General features: G+C 54.3%; 1 protein-coding gene across 1 annotated transcript in view; it reads right to left on the reverse strand.

Annotated features, from left to right (window-relative positions):
* Positions 1-15,417, reverse strand: part of LOC139281578 (ectonucleotide pyrophosphatase/phosphodiesterase family member 7) — a 103,605-nt gene that overhangs the window by 75,961 nt on the left and 12,227 nt on the right. Inside the window, exon 2 of the mRNA XM_070901732.1 lies at positions 15,070-15,215. Coding sequence (XP_070757833.1) covers positions 15,070-15,215 — 146 coding nt within the window. The remainder of the gene's footprint in view (positions 1-15,069; positions 15,216-15,417) is intronic.

Raw genomic sequence — 15,417 nt, forward strand, 5'->3', positions numbered from 1 at the left:
CCCCGGCCTCACTCACCCTTCCTACATAACCCCGGCAACTCACCCTTCCGACATAACCCCGGCCCATTCACCCTTCCTACATAACCCGGCCCCACTCACCCTTCCTACATAACCCCGGCCTCACTCACCCTTCCTACATAACCCTGGCCCACTCACCCTTCCTACATAACCCCGGCCCATTCACCCTTCCTACATAACCCTGGCCCACTCACCCTTCCTACATAACCCCGGCCCACTCACCCTTCCTACATAACCCCGGCCCCACTCACCCTTCCTGCATAACCCGCCCACTCACCCTTCCTACATAACCCGCCCACTCACCCTTCCTACATAACCCCGGCCCCTCTCACCCTTCCTACATAAGCCCAGCCCACTCACCCTTCCTACATAACCCCAGCCCCACTCACCCTTCCTACATAACCCCGGCCCACTCACCCTTCCGACATAACCCAGCCCCACTCACCCTTCCTACATAACCCCGGCCCCACTCACCCTTCCTAAATAACCCGGCCCCACTCACCCTTCATACATTACGCCGGCCACTCACCCTTCCTACATAACCCCGGCCCCACTCACCGTTCCTACATAACCCTGGCCCCACTCACCCTTCCTACATAACCCGCCCACTCACCCTTCCTACATAACCCCGGCCCCACTCACCCTTCCTACATAACCCCGGCCCCACTCACCCTTCCTACATAACACCGGCCCCACTCACCCTTCCGACATAACCCCAGCCCCACTCACCGTTCCTACATAACCCTGGCCCCACTCACCCTTCCTACATAACCCGCCCACTCACCCTTCCTACATAACCCCGGCCCCACTCACCCTTCCTACATAACACCGGCCCCACTCACCCTTCCGACATAACCCCGGCCACTCACCCTTCCTACATAACCCCGGCCCCACTCACCCTTCCTACATAACACCGGCCCCACTCACCCTTCCTACATAACCCTGGCCCACTCACCCTTCCTACATAATCCCGGACCCCCTCACCCTTCCTACATAACACCGGCCCCACTCACCCTTCCGACATAACCCCGGCCTCACTCACCCTTCCTACATAACCCCGGCAACTCACCCTTCCGACATAACCCCGGCCCATTCACCCTTCCTACATAACCCCGGCCTCACTCACCCTTCCGACATAACCCTGGCCCACTCACCCTTCCTACATAACCCCGGCCCATTCACCCTTCCTACATAACCCTGGCCCACTCACCCTTCCTACATAACCCCGGCCCACTCACCCTTCCTACATAACCCGCCCACTCACCCTTCCTACATAACCCCGGCCCCACTCACCCTTCCTGCATAACCCGCCCACTCACCCTTCCTACATAACCCCGGCCCCACTCACCCTTCCTACATAACCCCGGCCCACTCACCCTTCCTACATAATCCCGGCCCCACTCACCCTTCAGACATAACCCGCCCACTCACCCTTCCGACATAACCCCGGCCCCACTCACCCTCCCTGCATAACCCCGGCTCACTCACCCTTCCTACATAACCAAGGCCCCACTCACCCTTCCTACATAACACCTGCCCCACTCACCCTTCCTACATAATCCCGGACCCCCTCACCCTTCCTACATAACACCGGCCCCACTCACCCTTCCGACATCACCCGCCCACTCACCCTTCCTACATAACCCCGGCCCCACACACCCTTCCTACATAACCCCGGCCCCACTCACCCTTCCTACATAACCCCACCCCACTCACCCTTCCGACATAACCCCGGCCTCACTCACCCTTCCTACATAACCCCGGCAACTCACCCTTCCGACATAACCCCGGCCCATTCACCCTTCCTACATAACCCGGCCCCACTCACCCTTCCTACATAACCCCGGCCTCACTCACCCTTCCTACATAACCCCGGCAACTCACCCTTCCGACATAACCCCGGCCCATTCACCCTTCCTACATAACCCGGCCCCACTCACCCTTCCGACATAACCCCGGCCTCACTCACCCTTCCTACATAACCCCGGCAACTCACCCTTCCGACATAACCCCGGCCCATTCACCCTTCCTACATAACCCGGCCCCACTCACCCTTCATACATTACGCCGGCCACTCACCCTTCCTACATAACCCCGGCCCCACTCACCCTTCCTACATAACCCCGGCCCACTCACCCTTCCTACATAACCCCGGCCCCACTCACCCTTCCTACATAACCCCAGCCCACTCACCCTTCCTACATAACCCCGGCCCCACTCACCCTTCCTACATAACCCTGGCCCACTCACCCTTCCTACATAACCCCGGCCCCACTCACCCTTCCTACATAACACCGGCCCCACTCACCCTTCCGACATAACCCGCCCACTCACCCTTCCTACATAACCCCGGCCCCACTCACCCTTCCTACATAACCCGCCCACTCACCCTTCCTACATAACCCCGGCCCACTCACCCTTCCTACATAATCCCGGCCCCACTCACCCTTCAGACATAACCCGCCCACACACCCTTCCGACATAACCCCGGCCCCACTCACCCTCCCTACATAACCCCGGCCACTCACCCTTCCTACATAACCAAGGCCCCACTCACCCTTCCTACATAACCCCGGCCCACTCACCCTTCCTACATAACCCCGGCCCCACTCACCCTTCCTACATAACCCTGGCCCACTCACCCTTCCTACATAACACCTGCCCCACTCACCCTTCCTACATAACACCTGCCCCACTCACCCTTCCTACATAACCCGCCCACTCACCCTTCCTACATAATCCCGGCCCCCCTCACCCTTCCTACATAACACCGGCCCCACTCACCCTTCCGACATCACCCGCCCACTCACCCTTCCTACATAACCCCGGCCCCACTCACCCTTCCTACATAACCCCGGCCCCACTCACCCTTCCTACATAACCCCACCCCACTCACCCTTCCTACATAACCCCGGCCTCACTCACCCTTCCTACATAACCCCGGCAACTCACCCTTCCTACATAACCCCGGCCCCACTCACCCTTCCTACATAACCCCACCCCACTCACCCTTCCTACATAACCCGGCCCCACTAACCCTTCCTACATAACCCCGGCCTCACTCACCCTTCCTACATAACCCTGGCCCACTCACCCTTCCTACATAACCCCGGCCCATTCACCCTTCCTACATAACCCTGGCCCACTCACCCTTCCTACATAACCCCGGCCCACTCACCCTTCCTACATAACCCCGGCCCCACTCACCCTTCCTGCATAACCCGCCCACTCACCCTTCCTACATAACCCGCCCACTCACCCTTCCTACATAACCCCGGCCCCTCTCACCCTTCCTACATAAGCCCAGCCCACTCACCCTTCCTACATAACCCCAGCCCCACTCACCCTTCCTACATAACCCCGGCCACTCACCCTTCCTACATAACCCCAGCCCACTCACCCTTCCGACATAACCCCAGCCCCACTCACCCTTCCGACATAACCCCAGCCCCACTCACCCTTCCTACATAACCCCGGCAACTCACCCTTCCTACATAACACCGGCCCCACTCACCCTTCCTACATAACCCCGGCCCCACTCACCCTTCCTACATAAACCCGGCCCCACTCACCCTTCCTACATAACCCCAGCCCCACTCACCCTTCCTACATAAACCCGGCCCCACTCACCCTTCCTTCATAACCCCACCCCACTCACCCTTCCTACATAACCCCGGCCCCACTCACCCTTCCTACATAACCCCGGCCCACTCACCCTTCCTACATAACCCGCCCACTCACCCTTCCTACATAACCCCGGCCCACTCACCCTTCCTACATAACCCCGGCCACTCACCCTTCCTACATAACCCGCCCACTCACCCTTCCTACATAACCCGCCCACTCACCCTTCCGACATAACCCGCCCACTCACCCTTCCTACATAACCCGCCCACTCACCTTTCCTACATAACCCCGGCCCCCCTCACCCTTCCTACATAACACCGGCCCCACTCACCCTTCCGACATAACCCGCCCACTCACCCTTCCTACATAACCCCGGCCCCACTCACCCTTCCTACATAACCCCGGCCCACTCACCCTTCCTACATAACCTGCCCACTCACCCTTCCTTCATAACCCCACCCCACTCACCCTTCCGACATAACCCCGGCCCACTCACCCTTCCTACATAACCTGCCCACTCACCCTTCCTTCATAACCCCACCCCACTCACCCTTCCTACATAACCCCGGCCCACTCACACTTCCTACATAACCCCGGCCCCACTCACCCTTCCTACATAACCCCGGCCCCACTCACCCTTCCTACATAACACCTGCCCACTCACCCTTCCTACATAACCCCGGCCCCACTCACCCTTCCTACATAACCCCGGCCCCACTCACCCTTCCTACATAACCCCGGCCCCACTCACCCTTCCTACATAACCCGCCCACTCACCCTTCCTACATAACCCCGGCCCACTCACCCTTCCTACATAACCCCGGCCCCACTCACCCTTCCTACATAACCCCGGCCCCACTCACCCTTCCGACATAACCCGCCCACTCACCCTTCCTACATAACCCCGGCCCCACTCACCCTTCCTACATAACCCCGGCCCCACTCACCCTTCCTACATAACCCCAGCCCCACTCACCCTTCCTACATAACCTGCCCACTCACCCTTCCTACATAACCCCGGCAACTCACCCTTCCGACATAACCCCGGCCCCACTCACCCTTCCTACATAACCCCGGCCTCACTCACCCTTCCTACATAACCCTGGCCCACTCACCCTTCCTACATAACCCCGGCCCATTCACCCTTCCTACATAACCCTGGCCCACTCACCCTTCCTACATAACCCCGGCCCACTCACCCTTCCTACATAACTCGCCCACTCACCCTTCCTACATAACCCCGGCCCCACTCACCCTTCCTACATAAGCCCAGCCCACTCACCCTTCCTACATAACCCCAGCCCCACTCACCCTTCCGACATAACCCCAGCCCCACTCACCCTTCCTACATAACCCCGGCAACTCACCCTTCCTACATAACCCCGGCCCACTCACCCTTCCTACATAACCCCAGCCCACTCACCCTTCCTACATAACCCCGGCCCACTCACCCTTCCGACATAACCCAGCCCCACTCACCCTTCCTACATAACCCCGGCCCCACTCACCCTTCCTAAATAACCCGGCCCCACTCACCCTTCCTACATAACCCCGACCACTCACCCTTCCTACATAACCCCGACCACTCACCCTTCCTACATAACCCAGCCCCACTCACCGTTCCTACATAACCCTGGCCCCACTCACCCTTCCTACATAACCCCGACCACTCACCCTTCCTACATAACCCCGGCCACTCATCCTTCCGACATAACCCCAGCCCCACTCACCCTCCCTACATAACCCCGGCCACTCACCCTTCCGACATAACTCCGGCCCCACTCACCCTCCCTACATAAGCCCGGCCCACTCACCCTTCCAACATCACCCCGGCCCCACTCACCCTTCCGACATAACCCCGGCCACTCACCCTTCCTACATAACCCCGGCCCCACTCACCCTCCCTACATAACCCCGGCCACTCACCCTTCCTACATAACCCCGGCCCCACTCACCCTCCCTGCATAACCCCGGCCCACTCACCCTTCCTACATAACCCTGGCCCCACTCACCCTTCCTACATAACACCTGCCCCACTCACCCTTCCTACATAACCCGCCCACTCACCCTTCCTACATAACACCGGCCCCACTCACCCTTCCGACATAACCCGCCCACTCACCCTTCCGACATAACCCCGGCCCCACTCACCCTTCCTACATAAACCCGGCCCCACTCACCCTTCCTACATAACCCCGGCCCCACTCACCCTTCCTACATAACCCCGGCCCACTCACCCTTCCTACATAACCCTGGCCCACTCACCCTTCCTACATAACCCGCCCACTCACCCTTCCTACATAACCCCAGCCCCACTCACCCTTCCTACATAACCCCGGCCCCACTCACCCTTCCTACATAACCCCGGCCCCACTCACCCTTCCAACATAACCCCGGCCCACTCACCCTTCCTACATAACCCGCCCACTCACCCTTCCTACATAACCCCGGCCCACTCACCCTTCCTACATAATCCCGGCCCCACTCACCCTTCCGACATAACCCGCCCACTCACCCTTCCGACATAACCCTGGCCCCACTCACCCTTCCTACATAACCCCGGCCCCACTCACCCTTCCTACATTACCCGCCCACTCACCGTTCCTACATAACCCCGGCCCCACTCACCCTTCCTACATAACCCCGGCCCCACTCACCCTTCCTACATAACCCCGGCCCTACTCACCCTTCCTACATAACCCCGACCCCACTCACCCTTGCTACACAACCCGCCCACTCACCCTTCCTACATAACCCCGGCCCACTCACCCTTCCTACATAACCCCGGCCCACTCACCCTTCCTACATAACCCGCCCACTCACCCTTCCTACATAGCCCCAGCCCACTCACCCTTCCTACATAACCCGCCCACTCACCCTTCCTACATAACCCCGGCCACTCACCCTTCCTACATAACCCCGGCCACTCACCCTTCCTACATAGCCCCAGCCCACTCACCCTTCCTACATAACCCCACCCCACTCACCTTTCCGACATAACCCCAACCCCACTCACCCTTCCTACATAACCCCGGCCACTCACCCTTCCTACATAACCCCGGCCCCACTCACCCTTCCTACATAACCCCGGCCCCACTCACCCTTCCTACATAACCCCGGCCCCACTCACCCTTCCTACATAACCCCGGCCCCACTCACCCTTCCTATATAACCCACCCACTCACCCTTCCTACATAACCCCGGCCCACTCACCCTTCCTACATAACCCACCCATTCACCCTTCTTACATAACTCCGGCCCACTCACCCTTCCTACATAACCCACCCACTCACCCTTCCTACATAACCCCGGCCCCACTCACCCTTCCTACATAACCCCGGCCCCACTCACCCTTCCTACATAACCCCGGCCCACTCACCCTTCCTACATAACCCCGGCCCACTCACCCTTCCTGCATAACCCGGCCCCACTCACCCTTCCTACATAACCCCGGCCCACTCACCCTTCCTGCATAACCCGGCCCCACTCACCCTTCCTACATAACCCCGGCCCACTCACCCTTCCTACATAATCCCGGCCCCACTCACCCTTCCAACATAACCCGGCCCCACTCACCCTTCCTACATAACCCCGGCCCACTCACCCTTCCTGCATAACCCGGCCCCACTCACCCTTCCTACATAACCCCGGCCCACTCACCCTTCCTACATAACCCCGGCCCCATTCACCCTTCCTACATAACCCCGGCCCACTCACCCTTCCTACATAACCCCGGCCCCACTCACCCTTCCTACATAACCCAGGCCCATTCACCCTTGCTACATAACCCCGGCCCACTCATCCTTCCTACATAACCCAGGCCCATTCACCCTTCCTACATAACCCCGGCCCCACTCACCCTTCCAACTTAACCCAGGCCCACTCACCCTTCCTACATAACCCTGGCCCCACTCACAATTCCTACACAACCCCGGCCCCACTCACCCTTCCTACATAAACCCGGCCCCACTCACCCTTCCTACATAACCCCGGCCCCACTCACCCTTCCTGCATAACCCGGGAGGAAGTGTACTGTGGGAGTCAGTGGGCTTATAGTGGATACCGGTAGTCACCCTAACCCCAGAAATGGAAGGGAAGAGTCGGAGATGGACCATGTGAATGTGAGTGGAGGGTATGCACAAACCACACCATCGTGGCGTATTGGACTGCGTGGGGTGGAGCGAGGGAGCATCGCAATGTGCAGAAATGCAGTTGTCATAAGGCTTCAATAATTATGGGATGGACTGGCAGTTCTACAGTCACCAATGTTGGCCTTGCATGTTGTGTTATTTCCCTGGTGCCAGGTTAGAGATATCACAGAACATTCTACAGCAGGAAGAGGAACAACCAGAGGTTGTAGTTCATTTGGGAACCTATAGCATCGGATATAAAAGGATTGAGGTTCAAGTTTCAGGAGCTGGGGAGGAAACTAAAGAGGAGGACCTCAGAGGTGGTAATCTCTGGAATAATCGCAGTGCCACATGCTGGTCATATAGGAACAGCCAGATAAAGCAGCTTGATGCCTGGCTGGAGAAATGGTGCAGGAGGGAGAGCGTCAGATTGCTGGAGTACTGGGATCAGTTTAAGGGCAGGAGGGCCCTGTACATGGTGATCAGGACAGAGGGGTTAACTAGTGCTGCGGGGTCGGGTTCATTTGACAGAGGGAGGGGAACCAGAAGCATCAGGGAAGAGTAGAAAGGCACAGAGAGGATTTGGAGAGACAAACAACATTGGAATAAAGAATAGTGGGGCTCGAGCACAGAGAAAGTGAACTTCTAACTAGTGAATTGCAGAGTGAAGACTTTAAAACAGGAATTTGGTGAGATATGGCAACTCACTGGTAAGCAATGGGTAAGTCGTACTGAAAGTACACGCCCTCCTGTATGGCTCAGAGACATGGACCCTGTACAGTAGACACCTCATGTCGCTGGAGAAATACCACCAGTGATGTCTTCGCAAGATCCTACAAATCCCCTGGGAGGACAGATGCACCAACATCAGCGTACTCGGCCGGGCCAACATCCCCAGCATTGAAGCACGGACCACACTCGATCAGCTCTGCTGGGCAGGCCACATAGTCCGCATGCCAGACACGAGACTCCCAAAGCAAGTGCTCTACTCAGAGCTCCTTCACGGCAAACGAGCCAAAGGTGGGCAGCGGAAACGCTACAAGTACACCCTCAAAGCCTCCCTGATAAAGTGCAATATCCCCACTGACACCTGGGAGCCCCTGGCCCAAGACCGCCCTAAGTGGAGGAAGTGCATTCGAGAGGGCGCTCAGCACCTCGAGTCTCAATGCCGAGAGCATGCAGAAACCAAGCGCAGGCAGCGGAAGGAGCATGCAGCAAACCTGTCCCATCCACCCCTTCCCTCAACGACTATCTGTCCCACCTGTGGCAGAGTCTGTGGCTCTCATATTGGACTGTTCAGTCACCAAAGAACTACTTCAGGAGTGGAAGCAAGTCTTCCTCGATTCCGAGGCACTGCCTATGATGAGATATTTTTATCAAGCTGAAATTTCACTTTATTTTCTAACTTTAAATAATTGTTGGTGGTTAACTGTCAACCAATTGTAAGTAGGTCACTGACTAGCTGTTAACATAGAAACATAGAAAATAGGTGCAGGAGTAGGCCATTCGGCCATTCGAGCCTGCACCACCATTCAATGTGATCATGGCTGATCATGCAACTTCAGTACCCCATTCCTGCTTTCTCTCCATACCCCTTGATCCCTTTAGCCATAAAAGCCACATCTAACTCCCTTTTGAATATATCTAACAAACTGGCCTCAACAACTTTCTGTGGTAGAGAATTCCACAGGTTCAAAATTCTCTGAGTGAAGAAGTTTCTCCTCATCTCGGTCCTAAATGCCCTCTAGTTCTAGTTTCCTCTGTCAGTGGAAACATCCTCTCTGCATCCACCTTGTCAAGCCCCCTCATAATCTTATACATTTCGATAAGATCACCTCTCATTCTTCTGAATTCCAATGAGTAGAGGCCCAACCTACTCAACCTTTCCTCATAAGTCAACCACCACATCTCCAGAATCAACCGAGTGAACTTTCTCTGAACTGCCTCCAAAGCAAGTAAATATGGAAACTGTCATGTATTCAACCAGCATTGTAACCCATGTATAATCTGACCTAAGTTGTACACCGTGAGAACACTGACCACTAGGTGGGAGACACTCCTAACCTGGACCTTCAGGTACAAAAGGGGAAGCTCCACCCACCTTCATCACTTGAGTGCTAAGGAATAAAGGACAGGTCACGGACTGACCTTCTCTCAAGCATGGGCCTCGTGTGCATTTATACTGTGTAGTAAGGACGTATCAATGGCGACAAGAAACTGGGACTTAAACCACGCGAGCATGGCCACTAGCAGAACAGACGAGAGGTACTGTGTTAAGGAATGGTTGGGACAGAGATTCAACAATGTTAAAGCAGCACACAGTTCTCCAGGCAGACAAAGGCAGTCAGGCATGCCCCAACATGTAGTCGAACCCAGAGGGGGAGTTCGACAGAGACAATGGCAAGCTGAACAGCGATTCACGCCATTGCAAGGGACAATGCGGCCAGTAATGGAGCCATCAACACCTGTTAATGGTGCACTCAAGGACAATAACAGGGGCAGTCAGGGACGATCGACTGGCAAGGGACCTTTTGTTTCAAACCGCAACTCATGCTGGAGGCGTGGAGGCATACATTCAGCCGGAGTTTGCAGAGATGAGCAAAATACCTGCAGAAATTGCAGAAATGGACACTGGGGGAAATCGCTGGAAGCTGAAGTTCAGTGAGTTCGTGTGGAGCACGTATACAGTTCATACACCAGGACGCCACCGATAATGATGAAAGTGCTCCTCAATGACATCCCAGTATCAATGGAGTTAGACACGGGTGCCAGCCAGTCCCTGATGGGTATCAAACAGTTTGAAAAGTTGTGGGTATCCAAGGCCAGGAGGCCAAAATTATCGCTGATTGATGCACAGCTACGGACTTACACAAAGCAGATCATTCCGGTGCTAGGCAGCGCCACGGTAGTTGTGACCCACAAAGATTCGGAGAATAGGTTGCCACTCTGGATTGTCCCAGGGGACGGTCCCGCACTACTGAGGAGGAGTTGACTTGCTGGCATGAACTGGAAATGGGGCGATGTCAATGCAATTTCCTCTGTGGAGCGAGTATCATGCTCACAGGTCCTGGACAAATTTGACTCATTATTTCAACCCGGCATTGGCACTTTCATGGAGGCCAAAGTAGTGATTCACATAAACCCGGACGCCAGACCAGTACACCGCTAGGCCAGAGCGGTGCCGTACATGATGCGGGAAAAGATAGAAGGCGAATTGGACCGCCTGTTGAGGGAAGGCATCATCTCGCCAGTCGAATTCAGTGACTGGGCGAGCCCGATTGTGCCGGTGCTCAAGGCGGATGGGTCGGTCAGGATATGTGGCGATTACAAGGCCACCATCAATCAGGTGTCACTCCAAGACCAGTACCCGCTACCGAGAGCGGAGGACCTCTTTGCGACGCTATCCGGTGGCAAACTTTTTTCAAAATTGGACCTGACCTCAGCTTACATGACCCAGGAGCTGGCGAGTGAGTCGAAGAAGCTGACCACCATCACGACACACAAGGGGTTGTTTGAGTACAACAGATGTCCATTCGGGATTCACTCGGCCGCCGCGATCTTCCAATGAAATATGGAAAGCCTCCTCAAGTCGATTCCAGGGACAGTGGTTTTTCAGGACGACATCCTCATTACGGGTTACGATACTGAAGAACACCTCCACAACCTTGAGGACGTGCTACGCAGACTGGACCGGGTAGGTCTGCGACTGAAAAAGGCGAAGTGCGTCTTCCTAGCTCCAGAGGTAGAATTCCTGGGGATGAGGGTAGCAGCAGACGGGATCAGCCCTACTGCATCCAAGACGGAAGTGATCCAGAGAGCACCCAGACCCTGTAACACGACGGAGCTGCGTTCGTTCCTGGGGCTCCTGAACTATTTTGGTAACTTCCTTCCCAAATTGAGCACGCTGCTAGAGCCGCTACACGTGCTCCTATGCAAAGGTCGCGAATGGGTCTGGGGGGAAAGCCAGGAAAGGGCTTTTAATAGAGCACGCAATTTGTTATGTTCCAACAATCTGTTAACGCTATATGACCCATGTAAGAAACTTGTGTTAACGTGCGATGCGTCATCCTATGGTGTCGGGTGTGTGTTGCAGCATGTCAATGCCAAGGGTCAGTTACAGCCGGTAGCTTATGCCTCCAGGAGTCTGTCCCAGGCAGAAAGGGGCTACGGGATGGTAGAAAAGGAGGCGCTCACATGTGTATATGCGGTAAAGAAAATGCACCAATACCTGTTTGGCAGGAAATTTGAGCTGGAGACAGATCACAAACCCCTAACGTCCCTTTTGGCCGACAACAAGGCCATAAATGCAAATGCATCGGCCCGCATACAGAGGTGGGCACTCACGTTAGCTGCCTATGACTACACAATTCGGCACAGACCGGGCACCGAAAACTGCGCCGATGCATTCAGCAGGCTCCCACTAGCCACCACTGAGGGGGCTACCGAGCATGCTGCTGAGATGGTCATGGCTGTTGAAGCTTTCGGAAGCGAAGGCTCACCCGTGACAGCCCGTCAGATTAAAGTCTGGACAAATAGAGACCCGCTATTGTCTCTAGTCAAGAAATGTGTCCTGAATGGGGACTGGGCAGCCACGTACAGGGCATGCCCTGAGAAATTTAAACCATTTCACAGGCGCAAGGATGAACTCTCGATTCAGGCCGATTGCCTACTGTGGGGAACCCGCGTAGTCATGCCCCAGATGGGCAGAGAGGTGTTCATCAGAGAACTCCACAATGGGCACCCGGGCATTGTCACGATGAAGGCAATTGCCAGGTCACACGTTTGGTGGCCAGGGATAGACGCAGATCTGGAACTTTGGGTTCGCAGGTGCAACACGTGTGCCCAGCTGGGCCATGCGCCCAGGGAAGCCCCCCTTAGCCCCTGGCCATGGCCCGCCAAGCCTTGGTCACGCATCCATGTGGACTACGCAGGTCCTTTCATGGGGAAAATGTTTTTGGTTGTAGTAGACGCCTACTCCAAATGGATCGAGTGTGACATTTTAAATTCAAGCACATCCTCTGCCACGGTAGAAAGTCTACGGGCAATGTTCTCCGCCCACGGTCTATCGGACATCTTGGTCAGCGACAATGGCCCGTGCTTCACAAGCACTGAATTCCAGGACTTCATGGCAGGCAATGGAATTAACCATGTTAGAACGGCACCGTTCAAGCCGGCCTCAAACGGCCAGGCAGAACGAGCAGTGCAGATAATCAAACAGGGGATGCTCAGATTCCAAGGGGGTTCCCTACAAACCCGCTTATCACGCCTCCTGTTGGCCTATAGATCCTGACCACACTCGCTCACAGGGGTTCCACCCGCAGAGCTACTAATGAAAAGGACGCTCAAAACCCGATTATCCCTTATATACCCCACCATGAAAGAAATTGTCGAGAGCAGGCGCCAGTCACAATATCACTACCATGACAGGAATGCGAGGGCGCGATGTATTGATGTAAATGATCCTGTTTTTGTCCTCAACTACGCTGCAGGGCCCAAATGGCTCGCAGGCACTGTGGTTGCCAAAGAGGGAAATAGGATTCTGGTAGTTAAACTTACCAATGGACAAATCTGCCGCAAACATGTGGATCAAACAAAAAGGAGGTTCAGCAACCCCATAGAAGAAGCAGAGGAAGAACACGATATAGAGTTTACTCCACCACAGGTGACCGAACACCAGAACCAAAGGGAGGAGAGCCCAGTCACTGTGAGCAGTCCGGACAGGCCTGAGACACTGCAAACAGCAGACACTCAGGCCAGCGCCCAACAACCGGAGCCCCAACTCAGGCGCTCTACAAGGGAGCGTAAACCACCAGAGAGACTCAACCTGTGATCCCAATAAGACTTTGGGGGGGGAGGTGATGTCATGTATTCAACCAGCATTGTAACCCATGTATAATCTGACCTAAGTTGTACACCATGAGAACACTGACCACTAGGTGGGAGACACTCCTAACCTGGACCTTCAGGTATAAAAGGGGAAGCTCCACCCACCTTCATCACTTGAGTGCTAAGGAATAAAAGACAGGTCACAGACTGACCTTCTCTCAAGCATGTGCATTTATTCTGTGTAGTAAGGACGTATCAGAAACCAAAACTGCACACAGTATTCCAAGTGTGACCTCACCAATATCTTATATAGCTGTAGCAAGACTTCCCTGCTTTTATACACCATCCTGTTTGCAAAAAGGCCAAGATTTCATTGGCCTTCCTGATCACTTGCTGTACCTGCATACTATCTTTTTGTGTTTCATGCACAAGTAACCCCCAGGTCCCGCTGTACTGCAGCACTTTGCAATCTTTCTCCATTTAAATAATAACTTGTTCTTTGATTTTTTTTCTGCTAAAGTGCATGACCTCACACTTTCCAACATTATACTCCACCTGCCAAATGTTTGCCCACTCACTTAGCCTGTCTTTATCCTTTTGCAGATTTTTTGTGCCTCCTCACACTTTGCTTTTCCTCCCATATTTGTATCGTCAGCAACAGGGATTGAGTGTGTAATAATGTCTGTAAGCATGTTCACTACCACCACGTTACACTCAGCCCCTTCTTCCAAGTCGTTAATATAGACTGTAAATAGTTGGGGTCCCAGCACTGATCCCTGCGGCACCCCACTGGGTTACTGATTGCCAACCCGACAATGAACCATTTATCCCGACTCCCTCCAGTGGGATATTTTCATCTGGTGGGTGTGGGTAGGCCCCCCCATCCCGCTCAACGTACCAGTTGTGGGAATCCATCAAACCCTCCCACAGTATAGGACTGCCCCCTATCGACTGGGATAACAGTGGAAGCAGTGTTAAGGTCACGGCCTGTCAGACAGAGCCAGCCTGTGAATCGCTCCACTACTTCATACTGTTCCCCAAGTAGTGTTGACGAGAAAAGGGGGTGGGGCGGCAAGAGGCTGCCTAGTGATGCATTTTATGCCCCGTTCATTCTGGTGGGCAATGACAGTATTTAAATGAGATGACCTTCCCCTGACCCTGCCTACACATCGTCTAATGGGCACATCCCAGTGCATGGGATCTCTATGGATTGTTAGCCTAAGAAAGGAAAATAGAAAGTTTGTTAATGAACAGAACAGTGTAAAATTTAATAAATTGCAAACCAAGTATTCTAAATAAAGATATGCATTGTAAAGTTTAACCTTTGGAACATGATACGACTACATTGAAGTCTAAATTGCCCAATCAACATTGTTTTAATTTTGGTGTTAACCGATGGTTTTCTGCCAATGCTAGAATAAGGCAGACAGGAAAATGTGGTTTGTGTGTCTGCAGAGTGCGAACAGACCTGGTTTTGAGCTGTGATCCATAGTGGGAGTACTCCATTATCCCACCAGTCTGATTTGCTCAGTGTGAGTTTGTGCGGTAGTTTCAGTAGAGTTTTAGTGTTGTAAAACATATTGTGGACAACTCCATGGTCTTCAATCCATCGTCCTATGCAAAAGGAAGAATGCAGCTTTAAACTGTTGAACCAGCATTGGACGGACAAGCACGGACAAAATACAAGTTCAACCAACAAATTAAATCGCATGTCACAACCTTATAAGCATTACCTCAGATCATGGCCCACTCAAAAACCATTAAATATTGCTCAATAATTTTAAATCAAGAAATCCATACCAAGTTTTACATTTGT

The sequence above is a fragment of the Pristiophorus japonicus genome, chromosome 15, assembly GCF_044704955.1.
Source record: "Pristiophorus japonicus isolate sPriJap1 chromosome 15, sPriJap1.hap1, whole genome shotgun sequence".
Classification (NCBI taxonomy): Eukaryota; Metazoa; Chordata; class Chondrichthyes; family Pristiophoridae; genus Pristiophorus; species Pristiophorus japonicus.